Source organism: Gordionus sp. m RMFG-2023, chromosome 1, assembly GCF_954871325.1.
Source record: "Gordionus sp. m RMFG-2023 chromosome 1, tfGorSpeb1-WG-v2, whole genome shotgun sequence".
NCBI classification, from domain to species: Eukaryota; Metazoa; Nematomorpha; class Gordioida; order Chordodea; family Parachordodidae; genus Gordionus; species Gordionus sp. m RMFG-2023.
In genome coordinates this window covers 14479983-14500963 of record NC_088775.1, presented here as the reverse complement: position 1 = coordinate 14500963, position 20981 = coordinate 14479983, and the positions used below count along the sequence as shown (strand labels likewise).

Here is a 20981-nt window from a genome sequence, read left to right as displayed (position 1 = left end):
ATAAAAATATATTTCATATTTGTTCCAGGCTTATATTTTTTATTAAAATTTGTAAAAATATTTTATGACTATATATAGACTAAAGTAACCCTGCCGAAGCCCGGGAAAAAGCAAGCCGCAGGCCCGCCCAAAAGGGGGTCTGGGGGCAAGGGGGTCTGGGGGCAAGGGGGTCTGGGGGCAAGGGGGTCTGGGGGCGAAGCCGCCAGTTATTTCTAATTCCCCTCCCCCTTATGAAAATCCTGTACGCCTATGTATTAATGAATATTTCTTTATATCTAATAATTTAATTTTTATTTATATCATAAGAAAATGAATCTCACTTCAATTAATAGAGTATATAACAAAAAAATTTAACACAGCATTTGCAGTTTAATCAAACCCCCTTTTCGCTTTATCTTAAATTAGTTTTTAAAATAGAAATAGCTGTCATAACGCTGCGTTAAGTAATGCGACGCTTAAAGAAAATTATAAAAAAGAATTTGTTTTTGTAAATATATTTTTAATTTAATTAAATTAATTTTTAAATATTTCATTTAAAAGTTAATATTATTGAAAAAAGCAACCTGTTTGCGTTTTTTTTAAATGGTTGCTTTATTTTGCATGAATACCATTTGAAATGAATTCAGGTTCTCGAAGCATGAAGGCAAGAGATAAATGGTTGAATAGTTGCCGTTGGTTGGAAGTCGAGGGAACAGTCGTTTTTAAAAATTGACCAAGATCGGGTAGTTTGGCAACACTATTTGCACCGAAAAAATGTATATATAGTTTTTTTTAAATTTACAAAGAAAGAAAAGAATTTATGGAATTTGATGTATACATTTTGCCACCACTGGTATTTTTTTACTTTTTAAATTTTTATTCTTTTGTCTAAATATTATAAGGTCATATATACCCAAGCTCGGGTCAATTTCGGACTTAAAATGTCGGGTTGTAAGATGTGTTAGACCTGGAGCCCGATAAATAAATATCTTAAATAATCACATAATATCAATTAAAATAATTTTATTTTTTGCCTAACATATTTCATCATTAAAATGTCAATCAGAATAACATGTCATTTTCAATGTTTATTTGACATAACATCCGTTTACCAAACTAATTTATTAATTATATTTTTATGTTATTATTACATAATTTATTTATATCATATTCTATAAGGTTAATTCAAATATATTTCTCCAATATCTATTTAATTAAATAGCCTCGAATTTCCCATATTTAAATTGGTGGAAGACTTATCAAAACGACTTTCCCAGTTTAGGTGTTTTGGCTCTTAAATTCCTCGGCCAGCCATGAAAGAGCGCTTTCAGCGTCTGATAGGGCTTTTGAAGATAGGAGGACTTGTTTAAAGCCTGACAACCTCGACTCCTCATTATTTATATATCAAAATTTATGTGATACTATATAATGATATTGATAATCTTTATAATATATTCATTATATCATGCACATTATATTTATATAATCGCAATAATTTTTGAATTCGATTGTATTTTAACTTTTTTAATATTTAACCCGAATAAAAGGTATATGCTTCCAATTTAAATATAATCCAACTTAACATAAATATTGATTATATTAGGGCAGTCAATTAAATAAACTTTTATTTAAGGCACATAATTTTTAATTGTTTTTTAGATATTTTTATAATATTCACACACAAATTTTAAAAAAATTTAGTTGGGCTCGAGTCGTGTTGAAAAAAAAGTCGGGCTTGGACAAAATTTTTTTTATTTTTGGGGCTCGGGTCGCGAAAAAATCACTTTACAGCCCTCTAGTTATTGGCGCTACATGCTAATTCATTAACAGTATTTATCGCGTAAATTAAAATATATTATGACATAATAAAATTAGGGCTAATTATATAGTGTGATAGGAATCAAATTCTTTTAAATAAATATGAACTTAGTGGTACATCTCTGTTGTGTGGGATTAGGTAACTGTTAGGATCCTGCAGGTCAATTCTTTTTATTATATTTCGAAACGAATTCGATATTAGATGCGGAGTTCCCTCGAGTACCTAATTTGAGCATGCCGTCTTGAGAGAGTGCTACTTACACCAGTGCTAGAAAAGACAGTGGTCTGTTTCTAAAGATAAACTGAAACCAGATTAATAAATGCGTTTACAAAACCTCGATCCATGCCTGTATTTGTCGGTCCTAAATATATCATTTAAATCAGTATTTATTTGCATTAATATTAACGAAAAAGAGACTTGAATGTAAAAAAAAATAATAAACGGTTTCTTTGGCTCATTTCTATTTGAAAATAAATAAATTTGATTTCATATCATTTATTATTGTGGCTCATATCAGTTTAAAAAAAAATTTTTTTTTAAATTTTTTATTTAAGTTAAAAACTCATATCTTAAATATTTATCTCTAAATCCAAATTCAGAAGGTTTTTTGATATAAACATATAAAACTAACTTTAAAAAGATAACATTTTTTTAGTATATGCAATTAAAAAATAGGTTTAATCATAACTGATAAAGGAACGATTTCTATAAATCTTTGAAACTCCAAAAATAGCAAGAACTTTATTGTCAATCACGATAATTTAATCTAAAATTGGTAACTCTAGAATGATCAATAAAAATAACGTTTTACATGAAAGATATAATAGTATTAAGGTGGTAAGGCTTATTATCGCATCACATTCACACCTAGTTAACGGAAATTTTACTTTTTTTTCTCAGTTAATAATTATTTATAAGATAAACTTTTTTGTTTTAAAATAAAATTTAATATATATAGGGAATTGAATGGTTCTAATTAATTATATTTTTTTTTAAAAAATGTTACATCAAATTTTACCAGCTATTTTAGTGTTACTCTTTTGTGGGACAATACTGGCTCAAAGTATAAAAATATATAATCTTTTCTTTTTTTTCTTTAACATTATATAAATTAATAATATTTTAAAATAATTCAAGCTGTAGCGTAGCTTATAATCTGACCCAAATCTCGAATTTTTTAATCAATTTAATGCTATTCTTTAGCAATAGAATAGTCTATTTATAAATTTCGATTTTTTTCCCCATTTATAATCTATTTTGTTGTTATCTAAAAACCTCGAAAGATTTAGCCAAATTATAATTTCCTTAAGCCTCGATATTTCATCAAATGAGAGATTTGGTGTTTTTTGACAAAATCTGAAACCTATGTAATATTTGTTTGTCTATTTCTTTGATTCAGTCCTTTTTTTATTAAATATATTCTTGGAAGATTGTGAAATAGAATACCAGAGAAGATGTCAAGATTTGTGCCAGCATTTAATTTGTGACATAGCTCCAAATGCGAAATGTATCATGAATGATTGCGGGAGATGCGAAGCGGAATTTTTTATCAATAGGCGAAAAATACATTGTCCTTCATGTAAGTTAACTCTAAAAAATTTCAATTTTTGGAGCCATATTAAATAATTTATATTTCATTTAATTTATATTCTTATCTTGCTATATATTTTTTTAAAAAATACACAAAATGAGATACCACGAAGGATCTCTCTGATGATCCTTTTCCCACTCTCGAACCTTTGGTAATCACGACTCCAGAAATTATAAGAGATGGAGAATGCCCGATCGGAGTGAGACCTGTAAATTGTGTAATGAACCCATGTATCAGGGCCACTTGTCCAAAACACCCGAACGCTAGATGCCGAGTCAACAATTGTGGTAGATGCATAGCCGAATTTGTTGACGCTAACAACGTTAAATTAGATTGTCGCAAGAGTAAAAATATATATTTGATGACATTTTTTTCAAGTTGAGCGAATTTGAGTGCTACAATCACAACATTATATTTAACTTACCGTTTAAGATTTATCTTGGTAAATTGAAATCATTATTATCATAAAATAAACATTCTTTTAAACTTAAAAGAAAGCAAATTTTATAAAAAAAAATAACAAAATACTTTTTTAAAAATAGGAACACATACAAGATGTGCAAACCTGAATTGCATAAAGGAATGTCCATTTGGCCGGGTGAAAGATGCGCATGGATGTGAAACTTGCAACTGCATCAACGCGAGTAATATTTATCTTTCATTATCATTTTTAGAGGAGATTATAAAATACAATAAGTAAGTGACATCGAATCGACAGGGAAGGATAAAAACCTGCTCAATTGGCCTAAACTTTATTTGATCAATGTCTAAATATTATCACAGACTCTTTTAAGCTAACTACTGAAATAAGGTCAATAAATACAGATAATATTATTTTTATTTATTTAATTTAAAAAATATATTTTTTTTATTTAAAAAAAAGGATTTTAGATTCTGAATGCCCTTACTCATCTTAATCATTTGTTCTGTACATTTTAATCAAAATTCATTTTAATATTTGATTTTAATTTACAAAAAATATGAATATATTTATAAATATAATAACATATTTTTTTTATTATGCTACACATGAAAATAAAATTTAAAATAGAGTACTTTAAAAATATTTTGTTTATTTTAAAAATTAATATAATTATCGTTTATGTCTTATGCGTCTCGTTAGTAATTGAGCATTTACCAAGTTTTATAATTGTTGCTGAAATAATGCATAAGGGTGAGGCGAAATATTTTATCCGAGTTTTAAATATCTAGTCTTTCAGGTCCACAAGAATAGAATTTAAGCAGTTTGCGATGAACTCTGAATAATTAGTTTTTTAAAAAAAATTTTTTATGGAGACTAATATAAAATTAGTCAATCACGTGACAAATAAAACAATAAGGTAGCCAATCATAAACTGTCAGATTTTAAATAAGATATTAACTATTAAAAATAGAAGTTCTTAATTTTTTTTAAGTGTCTTTATTTTCCTATAAGGAATAACTAGACGAAAATAAATTATAAAACACATAAAGCACATATAGATTTTTTGTAATAATTATAAGTAAATGAATATTTAGTTTTTTAAAAACTTGTAAGCTAAAGATGGACACTGGATTAACTCTCCGTCACAGTTCCAACTGGAGGTGGGAGTCGATTTATCATCACTGACTTTGATTCGAGACTGGATAAGTTTTATTACCCGAGAGAGATCCTTTGGAATACTTTTTTTGTTAGTAATGGCTTCACTTATAGTAGCTTTGAGATCGGGTTCGGTTTTTTTAAAAGCGTATTTGTTGCTGTTGAAACTAAAATTATCGTAAATGTTAGGGTGGCATTGACGTGTTACATTTTCTTCAAAACGACTATCATTCACGGATTCAAGTAAATGTGTTACATCGCAAATATCGACAGAATTTTCGATTAAAGCGGGAAAGAGGATTAGGTTGTTGATTCGATAAACTTCAACATAGGGTAAGTCAAACTTTAATGTGCGTGTTTTGGTGGGGGGGGGGGAAATCAAAAGAAAATATTATCGTAATAAATTATTGGTTTGCATTCACTACTTCGTTATTTTAAAATCAAATACTATACATTAGTGAAGGTTAAAATCCAGTTCGAACATAAAGACTGTAATATACCAATTTTTAAAAAAAACAATAAATATTTTATAAAATTTAATTTATGAGATTTCATAATATTTTAAAGCGATTAATTCGTAATATATTAATTTATAACACGTTTACTCCTAGCCTTATGACATTTTTCTTTTAAATTTTTTTAAATTTTCCAAGAGAGCATTTAAAAAAATAAATGACTTGTATTTTAAACAGGAGATTACGCTATAATAATGCAAATAGAGGATTATTATTCCAAATTATATTTTAATATTTTTGTTGTTGATATGGAAGAATTGATTTATCGGAAAAAAATGTGGATATAGAATAAGCCAAAGATTTATATAAATAACTAATTATTATAGAAAATTTTTTTTCTTACAACGAAAATAAATGAGAGAGATTAACTATTTTATTTATTTTTTATTAAAGACTGGGTAAAGACAAAAGACCTAAAGTATTTAAACTTGAGCAAAATTGTGTAACACACTTATTCGCTTAATAATGGTTGTACAATCATTAAAATATTTATAAGCATATTTATATTACCCGAGTTTATATTTAATTTAAAAATAAATTTAGTATTTTTGTTTTAAAAAAACGGCTTAATAAAAATATAGCGAAAAAAGATATTACCTATTATCCCAGAGTAGTGTTGTTAAACTCGATTTAACCAATTTTCAAAAGCGGCTAGACTTTAGCCAAAAAAAATATTACCCAAGCCTGGATATTTTGCTCAGAGTTGGTAGACAAATTCGAACTATTGCGGAAATCTCGAAGCTAGATATTATTTAGGATAAAATCTTAACTTGGCAGTTTTTAAAAATTGGCTATATCGAGCCATTCAACGACACTAGCTTAGAGATTTTACTAAAAGAGGGTTATAAAAATCTCTAGGTTTCGACAATTATTTTTTGGCTAAAATCGTGACTTTGCCAAGAGATATTTAACCCATCCAGACTTTATATATAAGTTTAATAATAATAGGATATTAAAAATAAATCACTTATTAAAACGAACCGGGTTTTTATGGTGCTTCACGACTCTCAATAGATACTTCAAAAAGTCTATCCTCGAACGACAGCGTGAATTGGCGTGAGAGGGCTTAACAAGTATCAGGTCCGCGAGGCCATTACTCATATGAGCTAAAGGCGAGACTCCTAATCTCGTCCTAAAACAACGGCCACTGATGGGCATTATTATCACAGAATCGTATAGACCCGATTTCACAATTAAACTTTATTTATTTTTAAAACAAAATTTAAAAAATAATATCAAGATATCTAGCATAATTTTTTTTTACCAGATATTATTTACACATATTGCTATCGCTTCGAATTTAACGCATAAAATGTCTCCATAAATTTTTTTTTTTAAATTTCATCGCTTCAAAAATGAATGCGTTAAAATAGATTCCTTCTACGCGGGTTTGGATGTAGCTATTTTTATAGAAAATCTATTTATTTCGATTCGTTCTAAGTACGCACAAATTTAGCTTTTTAAATAATGCATTTCAAATGGTATCTTGCAATTGGTCTTTGGCGTTAAAAACAAGTGGTCTACAATATAACATCCGAAAAATTGTTTTATGAGCAGGGCAAAAAATAGTGATACACTGCTTAAATAGAGATGAGAATAAAAAAAATTATTCTAAAGGCTAATTTAGTTAAATTAATATTTTTTATTGGCTTATAATATTAATGATGACAAATTATTATTATAAATTTTTTTAAATTTTAATTTTATCTCAAAGCAAGGTCAAATTATTGTTGGCAAAAATAGGACATTGATGAATTCTGATATTTTATAGAAATGATAATCCATAAAGTTATATGCTTCTAATTAAACTATTCCCCAATATTATAAATGGTTGTTTATTTTAATTCCCACCAGGCAGGACAATTTTGCCATTTGCAGAAAACAGTTAGGAACTATTTTAAAAACGTAAACTAGTTTTTCAATAATTTATTATTCATTCATTTTGCATGTTGGTCTATGACCAGTTCTTTAAAAATTAAGTTGTTTTTTTCGCAAGAAAAACAACGTTATCTAGAGAAGAATAATAAGGGGGAGGAAAATAAAAATCCCTTTCTAGTTTTGTTTAATTATAGGTATATTTAATTTAATATTATTAAAATATAAAAAACAATAATGAAAGAAAAAGGCAGACGAATATATATTACGAAAAACCAATTTATTTATAACTTACTTAAAATTTTGAATTGACGATGCTAAAAAATTGGCAACCTCAACTTAAACAAGGGATGCGTTACGTTTTTATAAGGCAAAGCGCAAAAGCTCAATTTGTGCGCACTACAAGATAAATTTATTTCTGAATAGTACACCCGGTTGGAATGAAAAGGCTCGCTTTAATATTATTTATAGACTTCAGAGAAAAGGGAGACATGGGATCAACCAGAACTCTTTTCAGTTCAGGTTCCGAACATCTGAAATAAGCTAGGTTTGTGGAGTAGTCCTGCAAGTTGGACCGAACCCTATTTTATGTATCAAAGTCGGGCAGGATAGGACTCGGGCTTAAAAGAAAATTATTATTATTTCTTCTTTTTTTTGGGGGGGGGGGGGGGGGGGGTGGGGGTGGGTGGGTAATTTTTGTTTGAAATTTAACTTTATAAAAATGTATTTAATTTATATTTATCAATTATGGGGGCATGCTAGGCCACAAAAAGTGAATCTCAGGGTTCTAGTGTGATGGTAACTGCTAATTTATTTGGCAACTTATAATAAGGTTAACTACTCGTAATAAATTTGGTCGTGTTCGGCTTCGGACTCGATTCGTGTAAATGAATCGAGTTTATTTCCGGCGTTACATATATTGCAAGGTGTTACGCATAAATCCTCCCCTCTATGAGACATAAAGGTGTCCTTGTAAGCGGTCTTTATTTTTGCCGATAAGTGACCAGGCGTAAGGGGATTAGGGTGGCCGGTTATGTGGACCGGTCCTGTTACACCTTTAAAAATAAGTGTGCAGGGATATGCCAGATTGGAGCAAAGAATAATCTTTGCAGCAGCTAGATTGTACCGACCGGGACCTTTGGTAAGGAATGAGAACGCGGGTTTGATTAGGGCGTTTAATTTACGGGATATTTTAATTTTATTTTCGGGTAAAGTATCGATTCCGCTTGCGATCCCTTCGCTTATTTTATTTTGTCCTTCGAGTGAGCTCGAATTATTTTTAGGGCTTGTCCGATTTTTTTGGTTATTAACATTCATGATTCCATTAATAATATCCGTTTTGTTTTCGTTAGCTTGTTCGGAATTACTTTGAAATACCGCCAGAATGTCTCCTAAAAAGCCGTAAGCCAACAGTGACAAGAAATAACTACGTCTATTATTCGTAAAACAGCTTTCCTCGAACGGCCGGTCGGCGTTGTTTAGCTTTGCGGGTATCGAGGAAGAGAACTTTGATAAGGAAGTGTGATGTACCATACCCACATCGAAGTGCAGGATCTGACCGATTGCTATATGGAGAGCGGCGGTGATAGGATCTGAGCAGCCGTAGAGGCTGAAAGCGGTGGCATTGGTTGATCCTTATTTATCAAATTATTACCAAGGGATAAAAAATTGATAAATGTAATGATAATAAAACAAGTGATTCACATACGAATAATAAAACAAGGTTTATAATTTATAATATATTTGTCAGATAATTTTAGGATTTTATTTATTTAAGTATTAAATTTTGGGGTAAGAATAATTTCATTAATTTTTCAATTTTGACATTTCAAATATTTTTTCATCCAAACTAGTGTTATTAAACGGCTAGATTTAGCCGATTTTAAATTAAGATTTTAGCCAAAATAATATTACATAAGACTCGAGATTTGTTAATAGATACTAAACCTTTCTGCCACTTGTGAGCAAAATCTCCAGATTTGCATAATATTTATTGGCGAAAATATTGGGTTAGCCGTTTTAAAAATCAAGCTGTTAACAACATTATTCTAAACCCTCTTTTTGTTTATTTAATTAACAGCAGTTGACATCGGTCGAGAGTTTATGAATACCCCAGGTCGATATCGAGAAAATTTATTATTTTCCTATAGTTCTTTAACTATACATAGAAAAATCGACATTGTATTTTAAACAATAATTTGTATTTCTTGTTTTAAAAAATTATTTCCGCCTATATTTTAAAAAAAATTAAAGTTCCGCATGGCATATGTCCGAGGAAAGAGATGACGATTGGCATAAAAACATAATTAGTTAATTTAGAGTATTTATTATGATAAAATTCTGAAAAAAATAATTTGGAGCAGGCGGGATTCGAACATGGGAAGACATGAGATACAAACTATTACACCCCTGCCCCGTTTAGTTTTAAAGAAAATCTTTTTAAAATTTATATTAATTTGCTTTGCTGCTTTTTTATAAAAAATAATAAAAACTACATATAAAATAAATTTTCTTATAAGTATCGGTAATATTGACGGATACTTTGTAAATGTATTCGTATCTGCTTAAAGCAAGTGGTATCAATGAACCCCTGATTCATACAACATATGATAATAATGAGTGATTATAGTACCTGTTGGTATTATCCCGATTTTAAATGGCGGAGAACTCAATACGACATTGGAATCTGTTATATCGATGCCCATATCTTCGTTATGCCTATCTATCAAAGCTACATTTAAAAAAATGATTATAAATAATACTTTTATTTTCCAGAGTTTGAAAAAAATTTTTTGAAGAAGAAAGATATATGATCCAAATCACCTAAAAGTGCTAAAATCTTTTTTAAAAAAAATCAAAACCGGAAATTATTTCGTTCAACGTTCCGTCTCCGCCTACAACTATGATACCCTGGTATGAATTTAAATTTTTATTCGTCATTTCGTATCTCAAAAGATTAAAGGCGTGGCCCGAATGTTGCGTCAAATGGACATCTGTGGCTATTTTAACGTCCCTAAAGATTGGGCAAAGGAGCGTGTCGAATATTTTGCGAGCTTCCCCTTTGCCACCGATGGGATTCATTATAGTCAAATATTTCAATGGATCTTGCGTGGGCGAAGACAATGCTCTTAAATAGTTCAGGGTTTGGGAAAGGTGGCCGTTTAATTCGAGATCCTGGTTAAAATTGCAAATTAACTCTCGGGCCATATCGCCGAATATTTCGACGTCAATTATCTTGCTCAACTTGATGAGACATTTTACGAGCAGATAAATCGTTGGGCGAAATAAATTATCCCTCGAATTGATAGGTGCCTCATCGACGAAGTAAAGATCAAGAGGATCGCTCAATCTCCAGACCCAGTTTTTAGGGTGCAATAGACTATCGATATTACTCGTTTTTTTATTATTTTGGCCAAACTTTCTGACAACGAATTTCAACTTCAATCCCTTAATAAAATGGTCCTCTGAATCCTCGATATTCGCATTCGGATCATAGTCTGTGGATGTTTTTACTTCCGCAACGGCATCGCGGTTTTGTGTGATGGTATCATCCGTGTGGGATAAGGTTTCGCAGATTAAAATTTTTTTGTAAGGTATAACAAACAAGTTTCTCCATTTATCGTCGCATTCTTATAAAAAAAATATCATTTAAAAAAGAATAGAAGTGTAAAACCCAGAAATTCATAAAATAAGTCACAGAACTTAAAGTGAGGACATTTTGAAAGTTATATCAATATTTAATAAAATACAAATTTATTTTAATTATTATGCAATGTATGGATAGAACCTTCCGACCCCGGGACTCTTTCTTTTCTAACACGTACCAAACCTAAACTCGAAATTATGTAAGTTATAACCTTTTGTTTGTTGAACATGTTGCAGGTCGGGTTCAGGCATTTTACAAATAATTTATTCAAAACAATAGTAAAAAAATATTTGGTTACGCCCAAACTTGATTTTGTTCCATTACTACCTTTTATATTGGCATCTTTGGCTGAGGTGTGAAGGAGGGAGCGGGGTATGAGTGGTGGAAAGAAGAATTTATGATATACTTTTGGGGTTAGAAAGTAAATATTTTGACCTGGAAGCGCACTTAATGTAAGTGGCTATCATCGATCGGGAGTAAGGAGCATTGGGACGAATAGAGGAGAGAGTGCGGGGGAATCCCTTTTGGCTAGAATTCCGAGTATGTTTTCGATGTGGATTATTTGCGAAGATAAGGTCTGCAACACTAAACACACCTCTACCACTCGCCAACAAACCTAGGATAGGACGAACAGCATACTTAGGATAACCTTAGGGCATAGAAAAGACACGGGACCGAACAGCGGTGAGAGTACGTCCAGTCAGCTGTCTGCAATGCTGCCGCAGGCTACTAAACCCAACGACAAATTTCATCTATCCTTGAGAAAGACATCCATCTCCTCCTCCAATATGGCAAATTAACAAGCTCACCTGCATTCCCCGATCAGCTTGGCCAAAGGCACAACGGACGTCTAGATTATTCTGTCATTCATTCACTTTTTATCCGACTAGCCGATGTAGCGGTAACTGACCAAAGCGCAGATGGCCTCATGACCAGATATATCGTTGGTTTATTCCGCATCTCTTCCGGCTCTGAGGTGATAACCGGTGTGTTGTCCGTCCCATCAAAAGTCGTCGGCGAGTAGAGGTCTCCATGCCATTGAGACCGCAAACGCCATAAAAGACCTAGTACTCCACATTGGAAACAGGTTAGTAAATTTGCCAGATGTGACAATAGGAATTATATAAAAAAATACTATTTTTTTATTTTAATGTAATAATTAGTCAGGTATCAAGCGCTAAGCCTAGTGGCAACTCATTAATTTGTCGTCTGAGGTGTCATAATATGAAAATAATTCGATATGTTGCTTAACCTTTGAAAAGATTTGTGAAATTCATACGGACCCTATTTTAAAAAAAACGTTATTACTTAAAATCCTTTGAGTAAGATGGTCTGGATTTTTCAGCAGCATAATAAAAAACAACATGTATGCAAAATTTAAAATACCTTTGATGAGTTTTTTGAGATATCAAGGATTTTTAATATATTTTTATCAGCTTAAATATTTTAAATGCTATAATTTCTATTATAAATGGAAATGTCTGGCTAAAAATCGTGCTTATTAATGATAAAAATAAAGATTATTATTTAATTTAAAATAGTTTTTTAACCAGTGATAAAAATGGCGTACCAATTTAAAATGAATATAACTCCATTTCCATTCATTATTTTAATTATATATTTTAATATAAGGAACTAACCTTAAACTATATAAAATATTTATTTATATTAATATATAAGGTTTAGATAAAAAATGTTGAAGATATATGTGCCAAAATTTTCTAAATTAGGGCAAATTTTTTAAACTCTTATTAAGCACAAAAAAAAAGCTGGATATTAAAACCAAAAACATACAAATTTATTATTTATTCATCAAAATAAAATGGAAATATAAAAAATAATTCTTATCTAAAGTTTAAAAAAATAATAAAATAAACACTCTAGTGGGGTTTCACAGGCCCCAATTAGTCTCGAAATTCTTATATCTTATGAACTACTCATTAAAACAATCAAACTAGTCTAATTTAGACTCTTGACAATTCGCGCAACTCCGAAAATGTTTTGATAAATTGGGCAACTGCCTACTTTAAAAAATGGGCAGATTTTTAATTTTTTGTCATTTGTGAAAGTATAAAGTAGCATTTGTTGTTTTTTGTAGTATCCATTCATAATGTAGAGATTATGGTCCAGTTGAAGATGCATATCTGATGAATACCGAGATTTCCATTGATTTTTATAGTTTTATATATTTATAGAATGCACCTCTTGCATTTTATCCTAATTTTTATTTCCTCTGTGCAGATGTCATTATTGTATAAGCTGTTATGTTGGTTATTTTAGTAAATTATATTTGGTTCAATACCACATTCTGACAGTGTTTCCCACGAAGCGATATGCTTAACGTCATCGAATACCCGTTTAAAATCAATGAAGTAGAAAAGTAGCTTGCATTTGTTTTGGATAATTATTTTTAAGACTAGTATTGGCTCTAATGTGTTTTTTTCTGGCCTAAACACGCATAAATATTTTGGAAAAAGGTGGAGTGTCGATGAGAGAATTTTGTTTTTTTTAAATAGAAGCATAAAACTTTTGGAGACGCAAGATGTTAAAGCTACGGCACGGTAAGCTATCTTTCATTACCTTAAAAAACGAGTTATCTCAGGATGAATTAATTGCAATATGCTTAGATCATTACATGATAATCTTTGACTTTAGAAAGGCAACTCTACCGATATACACAAACTCTACCCCTAACCCATGTTTCTCTATAGATGAAATAACCAAAGTCATTAAGAAACTAAGGAAAAACAAGGCCCTTTAAAAATCTCATTGTTATAATTAGGGTCATTTTTCTTTATTTTGTTGTATATTTTTATATCTTTATTATGTTTTTTTACGCGTAATAATATGGATGTGTAACAATGGCGCATGTATTTTACTTTGGATTATATAATATGTCTCAGGATAGGTCCTATTTTATTTTGGAGAATTATTTATTATTTATTTTATTGTATGATATAAAAGGGCCAATTTTTCCAATATTGTATTGCATCATTACTAATTCATTTTTTCCATTTTATTTTAATAATAAAATTATTCTTTTACCTGAATAAAATTAATTTTGAGTTATTAGTTCTTATTCCTACTGCGAACAACCAATGCGCACCAGTTACAATATCTTCCTTTTTATTAGCCGTCTTTAATAAAATATGACAAAGCGGGAAAGCTCCCTTGGAATGGAACACATCCTTCTTTTCCCTAATAGTTGTTAAAGTATCTAGATATAAAATGTGGTATCTGTATGTACATAGATTTTTATTTAAAGTATCTGTATCTAGATATTATTTTAGAGGTATCTGTATCTGTTTTTAGATTCTTTTTAAGATAATTTTGATATACTTTTATTTAACGCTTTTTTACATTATAAATAAAAATACTTGAATGCAAAGTTTATTTTATTTCATATGAGCATATAGTTTAAATATATATTAAAAAATATTAAGACTACTATAATAAAAAATTATATATATATAAAATATTAAAACTTATATATAAAAAAAATATATATATAAATATTCATTAAATATTATGTACGAGTTTATCAATAAACCAGACAAATTTTGATATTACAATCCATCTCAAAGAATCTGCCATTTTTATTTTCAATGGAATTGTTCAATTTAATTTTATTATACAATTTTAAAAATTTATTTTAGATTAATATAAATAGTCATGATGAGGAAGAAATAATGAAGAATCAACAGTTCAGACATTTTTTTTCCATGGCCACTTTATAGAGCATATTTAAAATAATATCTAGAAATAAAGAAAACAAATCTCTGATAGTAAAATGTTTGCCATGTCTACCAAATAATACGAAAATTTCAGTTAGCATATTGTAAAATTTAAGGATATAGATGCTAAATAAATGTTTACAATTGTAATTTTAAATTTTAAGAGAAAATATCAAACACTGTTAATGAAAAAAATAATTAATACAAAGATTAGTTAATGAATTATCAAGGTCTTCAAGTTCAACTGATTGCAAACAAATAACCTGTGAAAAAAAATAATTTAATATCCGATTTTTTACAATACCCCACATCAGCAGATATGATAATAATTTTCCAAAAATGAAAGTCAAGATTTTAGTATTTTTAAAGAATATCCTCATATAAAATTGTTATTCATAAAATATAACACAACAATCCCTTCAAGCGTCTCGATAGAAAGGCTTTTTAGTGTAGCTAAAAATGTCTTTTCAGATAAACGATAATGCCTTAATGACCAAAATTTTGAAAATATTTTATTACTGAAATCTAATAATCAAATATTTTCAGTATATTAAAATCTAAAAAACATTATTTTAGTTATATTTGATAAATGTGATATCGAGTCAATAAATTTTTTAGCTTATTTCATGATTTTCACAATAGAATCCTAATTTAGGTTTATGCAAACCTTATATAAGAGTATAATAAGAATTGTATCTGTGTCTAGATACATTTTAAAAATTGTATCCGTATCTAGATAACTTTTTAGAAAATGTACCTGTATCTAAATAACTTTTTAGATGATATATCTGTATCTAGATAACTTTTTAGATGATATATCTGTATCTAGATCCATTTAAAAAGTATCTTTTAACAACTCTTCTAATAACAATCCAATCAAATTCGAAGATTACCGCGCCTTGGTCCTTACATCCTGTGTCTTAAACATTTTCATGGTTCTGTTAAAAAAACAGAATCCTCACAACGACACCCCATCTTTTCCCCAAATATATATGTGCATATAGACCCGGCAAAAACGTAAGAGCCGATATTAGCTGTAAAATTAATTATACAAAAATATAACCAATATATGCTACCCATTACTTCACTTTTATTGATTTTAAAAAGGCATTTGATAATGTCAATCATGGAGCTCTGTGGGAAACTTTGACAGGATGCGGTATCAAACCCAATATAATTTATATATTAAAAATTCCTACAGCAACTTATTTGCATGTTTTAAAATTCCTTGAGCAACTTATTTGTATGTTTTAAAATAAATAATTTAGGATAAAAAAAAGGAATAAAACAAGGTTGCATCTTATCGCCACTATTGCTTAACATCATAATAAATAAAGTCATAAGCGCTTGGGGCGGTTGATCTAATAAATATAGGATTAAACGATGTGCTACGTCTAGAAAATAAAATAATATCATATGCAGATGCAGATGACATAGTAGTGATATCCAAGAATATCGAAGAAACTAAGAACTTACTCTATCTCCTAGAAACCTTGAGCCATAGGGTAGAACTAGAAATAAATTTCAACAAAATTATTATTCTCAGCTTCCCATCGCGCCACCGTTTCCAAATTTTACGATTGGTACCAACGCAGTGAAAATAGTAGATAAAATAAGTACTTGGGGGGTACTCTCGATGAGGACAATTTCAAAGAGGAACTGAAAATAAAAATACAAAATGAGAGAGGTGCTTTTTAAATATATTAAACTATAGAAAACAAGGGAAATCTCAATATTTACCAGATAACCTATCTTTGACTTGACGATAATCCCCATATTAATCTATGGAGGGGACATATAGGAAATAAAAAAAACAGACGATTCCAATCCTTTATTAGTAACTGCCTTCGAATCCTCGACGGTATCTTTCACACAAGAATTATCATGACAATCTATGAAAAACTTACAATCATACGATCAATATAACACTTATAAAAAGCCGAATCCAACCTTGCCCATATCATCACGCATGTGATCCTATAAACCTCACTAGAGTATTGAAGAGTTAATATGGAAAATAATTTATTTTAAAATATTTTAATGATTTTTTAAAAAAAAAATTGATCAATTCTATAATAACACTCACAAAATTGTTATTAATGGATCAAATTTTAAAATAATTTTCGTAATAGATAGGAATATTATTAAATTAGAAATATCATGACGAAAAATAAAATAATAACTGAGATATAGCAGCTTAAAATTTGGTCCGTATTCACCTCACGAATGTTCTCGCGTTTTTTTTAATAATGAATGTTCTCAAGGGTTGCTTTCATTCATGCTATCTAAATTTCAAAAAATATGATAGTTTTTTTTTACAGGACAAGGTGTTTTTTTAAAAAAAATTAAAACTCAGAAATAAATTTTTAGTCTAAAAAAATTTCATAAAATGGTTTTTTTTAAACACATGTGCAAAAATGCCGTAATTCATGAATTTGATTTAATGAACTCGTCAGATTTACGAATGCCAAATATTTCAGGTAGTGTTGTTAAATGATTCGATTTGAGCCAATTCTAATAAAACGGTTATTTCAATATTTTACCCAGAAAAATATTACACGAGCTAGGGATTTTCGTTCAAAGACGACACAAAGATTTGGACATGTATTAACAAAATCTCGAGGCTTAGGCAAACATTTTTCCGGCTAACGTTCCTTAAAAAAGGCTCAAACCGAACTGTTTAAACAATATTATTTTGAATTTAAATTTTTTTATTGGGGTACACTTATATACTAGCTTAGTTAAGGTGGCTTCTATATGATAGTATTGGTTGGCTGAAGCATCTATTTCATAAGTAGAGGAAACTATGTCCTACAATCATCTTCCTTTGATCTGGAACATTTTTCACATTAATAATAAAATGATATGGTAAATAGGGAAGATAAAGGATATGACAAATTTTTTCAAAACCTCATAAATGGGGGATGAAAGTGTTTTCTTTTTGTGGCTCTTCTAGGTTTATGTATGATTTTGAAATATACCAGGGAAAGTCTACTAATGTCATAAAATCATGTTTAGGTATTAGTGAGGATATAGTTCTTCACTTGTCAGGAATAATATATTCAAATAACCCCATATTATATACGAAGCATATTCAGTTATTTGCAATAAATGTAATACTTATTTATGAAATTGTTATTTGTCATTTCATATGAGATAATACATTTTTAAAATGAACTTACATTTTTCCCATTGAATATTTTTTTTGAAAATTTGTTATTTGTGTCTATAATAATCATCTTCATTTAAAGAGGGGAAAAAAGACTGGCAGAAAAGAGTTAATTAAAATTTAATAAATTTTTGTTCAAATGTTGTTAAATTTTTATGAAAAGAATAAGTAATAATTAATTTATATTTTTCAAATTATAATAACAAATTGGCAGTATTATTAATCAAAATGTGATGTATTTAAACTAAATAGGAAGCATAAAAATGATTTGGTATTATAAATTTCAAAATTTACACAGCTTTAAAAAAAAAATTAATGGAAGAATTTGGATATCTCTCATAATTTTATATAATTACAAAAGTTTTGAAATTTTGAGGTTTTTAAAAAATATATTTAGGCCAGTTTTTGTGTGCCTAAATTATTAAGATCAGTGCTGGTCTAGTACTAGATCCAAAAAAAAATGATATATAAACAAATTGTAAGATTTTAATGAAAAATTTATTTATATTTCTTTATTTAATATTAATTATTTATTTTATTTTTAATTAATTATATATTGTGATTTCCATAAAATAAATTATGTATATAATATATAAATTCCCACATAAATTTAGTAAATTTTTATATCTATATGACTTATTTTTGCTAAGATTAAATTCTATATCTCTAGATAAATAATATACTAAGAGTAACCCAAATTAAGGACTAAACTCATTATTTATAAAATAATATTGGATAAAAATATTGATGTACATTTTTTTAAAGAATTCTGGTTAATAAAGAAATAGTAAATAATTGTCATATAAGATTACTTTTTTTATCAAATTTCTGCAATACAAAATCTTTTGCTATTATAAATCTACCTTTAAACTTTGTATATTCACAATTAACTACAATACTGTTCATAAATTTTTTAGAAACGATATATAAATATGAGAAATGAAAATATCAGCTGATATTCCCGCATAGATTTTTAAAAAATGTATGAGATTGCTAAAATTTTAAATTTATCCTTAGAAAATTAATACGAAACCATTTAAAATGTATGGGTATATTAATAATGAAACCGGAAAAAACGACACACATTTTGCTAATCTGGACATCAAAACTGCCTACCATTAATAAAAATCTCAGCAGTCTATGATTTGGGACTTTAAATTTGCAAAATAAAAAATTATTCAGTTTAGTTACTTCCATGCCTGGAGATAAAGATAGTTATGACATGTTGAAAAAGACATATTGAACTGGAACTCGGTCGACTCATTTTGGGATCAACCTTTCTTTGATATTGGAAACTCATTTTTCCTCAATGGTATCGTTTGTATATGTGATGAGAGACATTCAAAGGCTTATAATGGTAACTAATGAAGTATTTCTAAAGCAGAGGTTAAGTGGTTTCTTTTTTCAGTCTTCCCAAAACAGTTATATTTTTCATTGTATATCTCTTTCTTAATGATGCAAAACTTTTGCTTTTAGTCACACTATACATACCCTTATCTAGTATTAATACTTATGTCACTGTTTAGATAACATGTCAGAAATTTATTATATTTTTAGTAGATTTTACTTAGTTCTAATGGTTTTACATCAAGTATTTTTCTGACTTTTAGAGTGTTTTTATCAACCTTAAGTGGCTTTCAACTTATATCACAAGTATATCAGTCTGGTATTTACCTATTATTTTATTAGTTTACAATTATTTTTGCCCAAATACCTTTATGTATTTGTTATTTATATACACTATTACATTAATTGTAGCTCTCTGCTTTAACATATTTTATTAAAATCTTCCCTCAGATTCATAAATAAGCTCATCTTGTTTCAGTATATTTTATAATATTTATTATGTTTGACCTTTCTAATCAAGTTATATATATATTTATATATATATCTATCATATTACATATATTTAAAAAAAAAAAATTTCCAGTTTTTTTTTCCAGTTTAACATAATAAGTGTATCATGTTTTTGGCTTAATATTTTTATCAGTCTCAAGTATTTTTATTATTACATCAATTAGTACCTCTTTACTTTAGGATATTTTATTAAATTTTCCTTTAGACTCACAAATAAGTTCATCCTTGCTGAGTATATATTATAATATTTATTATGTTTTGACCTTTCAAAATTAAGTATATGTATATATGTTTATATTTTTTACATCATATATGTTTTACTTTTAGCTATTTTACAAGCTTTAAATGTATTATTTTCACATTGGTTAAATTAGCTGATTTTTTTTGACTCTTTATTAGCTTTAAAAATTTGCAGCCTTGTTTAACAATATATTTATTTTTAGCATACTACACCACATTAATTATATTTCTACATTATATATATGAATTTGGTTTCAAACATCATATGTACATTTTATTATATATATAAATTTTATATATTCTAATATATATATATTAGTTTGGATATATATTATATTGATATTTCTTTTAATTTTAGCTCATCGTGATAAGGTTTTTGTAAAATTGAAACTTTATTTATGTTTTTAGTCTAATTTTAACTTCTATTAGAGGCAACTTTACAATTTTATTAAAGGCCTCTTTATATATTTTGCTAACTTGTAATAAAGTTAATAAATTGGTAATATGTTGATTCATGTAATATATATAATTTCTTTCTCCTTTCTTATTGTCTTATTATGTTTCCTTTCTCTTATTTGCTCACGAAGTGCATATATTTTTTAGCTTTCCCCTTTTGTTTAATTTTGTTCCCTCTTGTTTCAGATTGTATTTCTAAGTAATCTTTCACACTTGTTTCTTAAAATTATTATAGATTTGTAGTTTTAATATCTTTCCTCTCATACAGAATGCTTTTGATAATTACAATCGCAGAAAGCTATTGTCTTAAATAGAAAGGTATAACAATTTATATAGTCTTGTTTCTCGCAGTATATATTTTTCCCCCTCATTATTTTATTCCTTTCCTAATGTTTTAGTCTTTAATAAATAATTATTTTATCATATTTCTTTTAATACTCAGCAAACATTTTCCTAAATTTATTTTAACTTAAATCGGTAATAATTTTTGAGTAGTCATAGTTTTTCTCGATACAAATATA

General features: G+C 28.4%; 2 protein-coding genes and 1 long non-coding RNA gene across 6 annotated transcripts; 2 read left to right on the top strand and 1 right to left on the bottom strand.

Moving 5' to 3' along the window:
- Positions 1-560: 560 nt before the first annotated feature.
- Positions 561-18855, bottom strand: LOC135931897 (uncharacterized). Of its 3 annotated transcripts, XM_065469210.1 has the most exons (10): positions 18720-18855; positions 10220-10987; positions 9991-10089; positions 8200-8992; positions 6465-6681; positions 4920-5311; positions 4530-4647; positions 2487-4056; positions 1906-2159; positions 561-736 (listed from the first exon to the last, which is right to left on the bottom strand). In XM_065469210.1, the coding sequence occupies exons 1-7, from the start codon at positions 18811-18813 to the stop codon at positions 4590-4592; spliced, it is 2421 nt and encodes an 806-aa protein (XP_065325282.1). In that variant the 5' UTR covers positions 18814-18855; the 3' UTR covers positions 561-736; positions 1906-2159; positions 2487-4056; positions 4530-4589. The 3 variants fall into 3 exon arrangements, with proteins under 3 accessions (XP_065325282.1, XP_065325283.1, XP_065325284.1); XM_065469211.1 differs by lacking the exons at positions 561-736; positions 1906-2159 and having other exon boundaries at positions 3515-4056; positions 18771-18816; XM_065469212.1 differs by lacking the exons at positions 561-736; positions 1906-2159; positions 2487-4056; positions 4530-4647; positions 4920-5311 and adding an exon at positions 6089-6224.
- LOC135931898 (uncharacterized) lies at positions 2704-4453 on the top strand. The gene is made up of 5 exons (XM_065469213.1): positions 2704-2861; positions 3228-3377; positions 3491-3733; positions 3932-4033; positions 4273-4453. Exons 1-5 carry the CDS (start codon positions 2798-2800, stop codon positions 4278-4280), a joined length of 567 nt encoding a protein of 188 aa, XP_065325285.1. The 5' UTR covers positions 2704-2797; the 3' UTR covers positions 4281-4453.
- LOC135931899 (uncharacterized) lies at positions 7224-19285 on the top strand. Of its 2 annotated transcripts, none has more exons than XR_010573203.1 (3): positions 7224-7388; positions 8711-9081; positions 19090-19285. It is a non-coding gene; the product is annotated as an uncharacterized LOC135931899 (long non-coding RNA). The 2 variants fall into 2 exon arrangements; XR_010573202.1 differs by lacking the exon at positions 19090-19285 and adding an exon at positions 9612-10068.
- The last annotated feature ends 1696 nt before the right edge of the window (positions 19286-20981 follow it).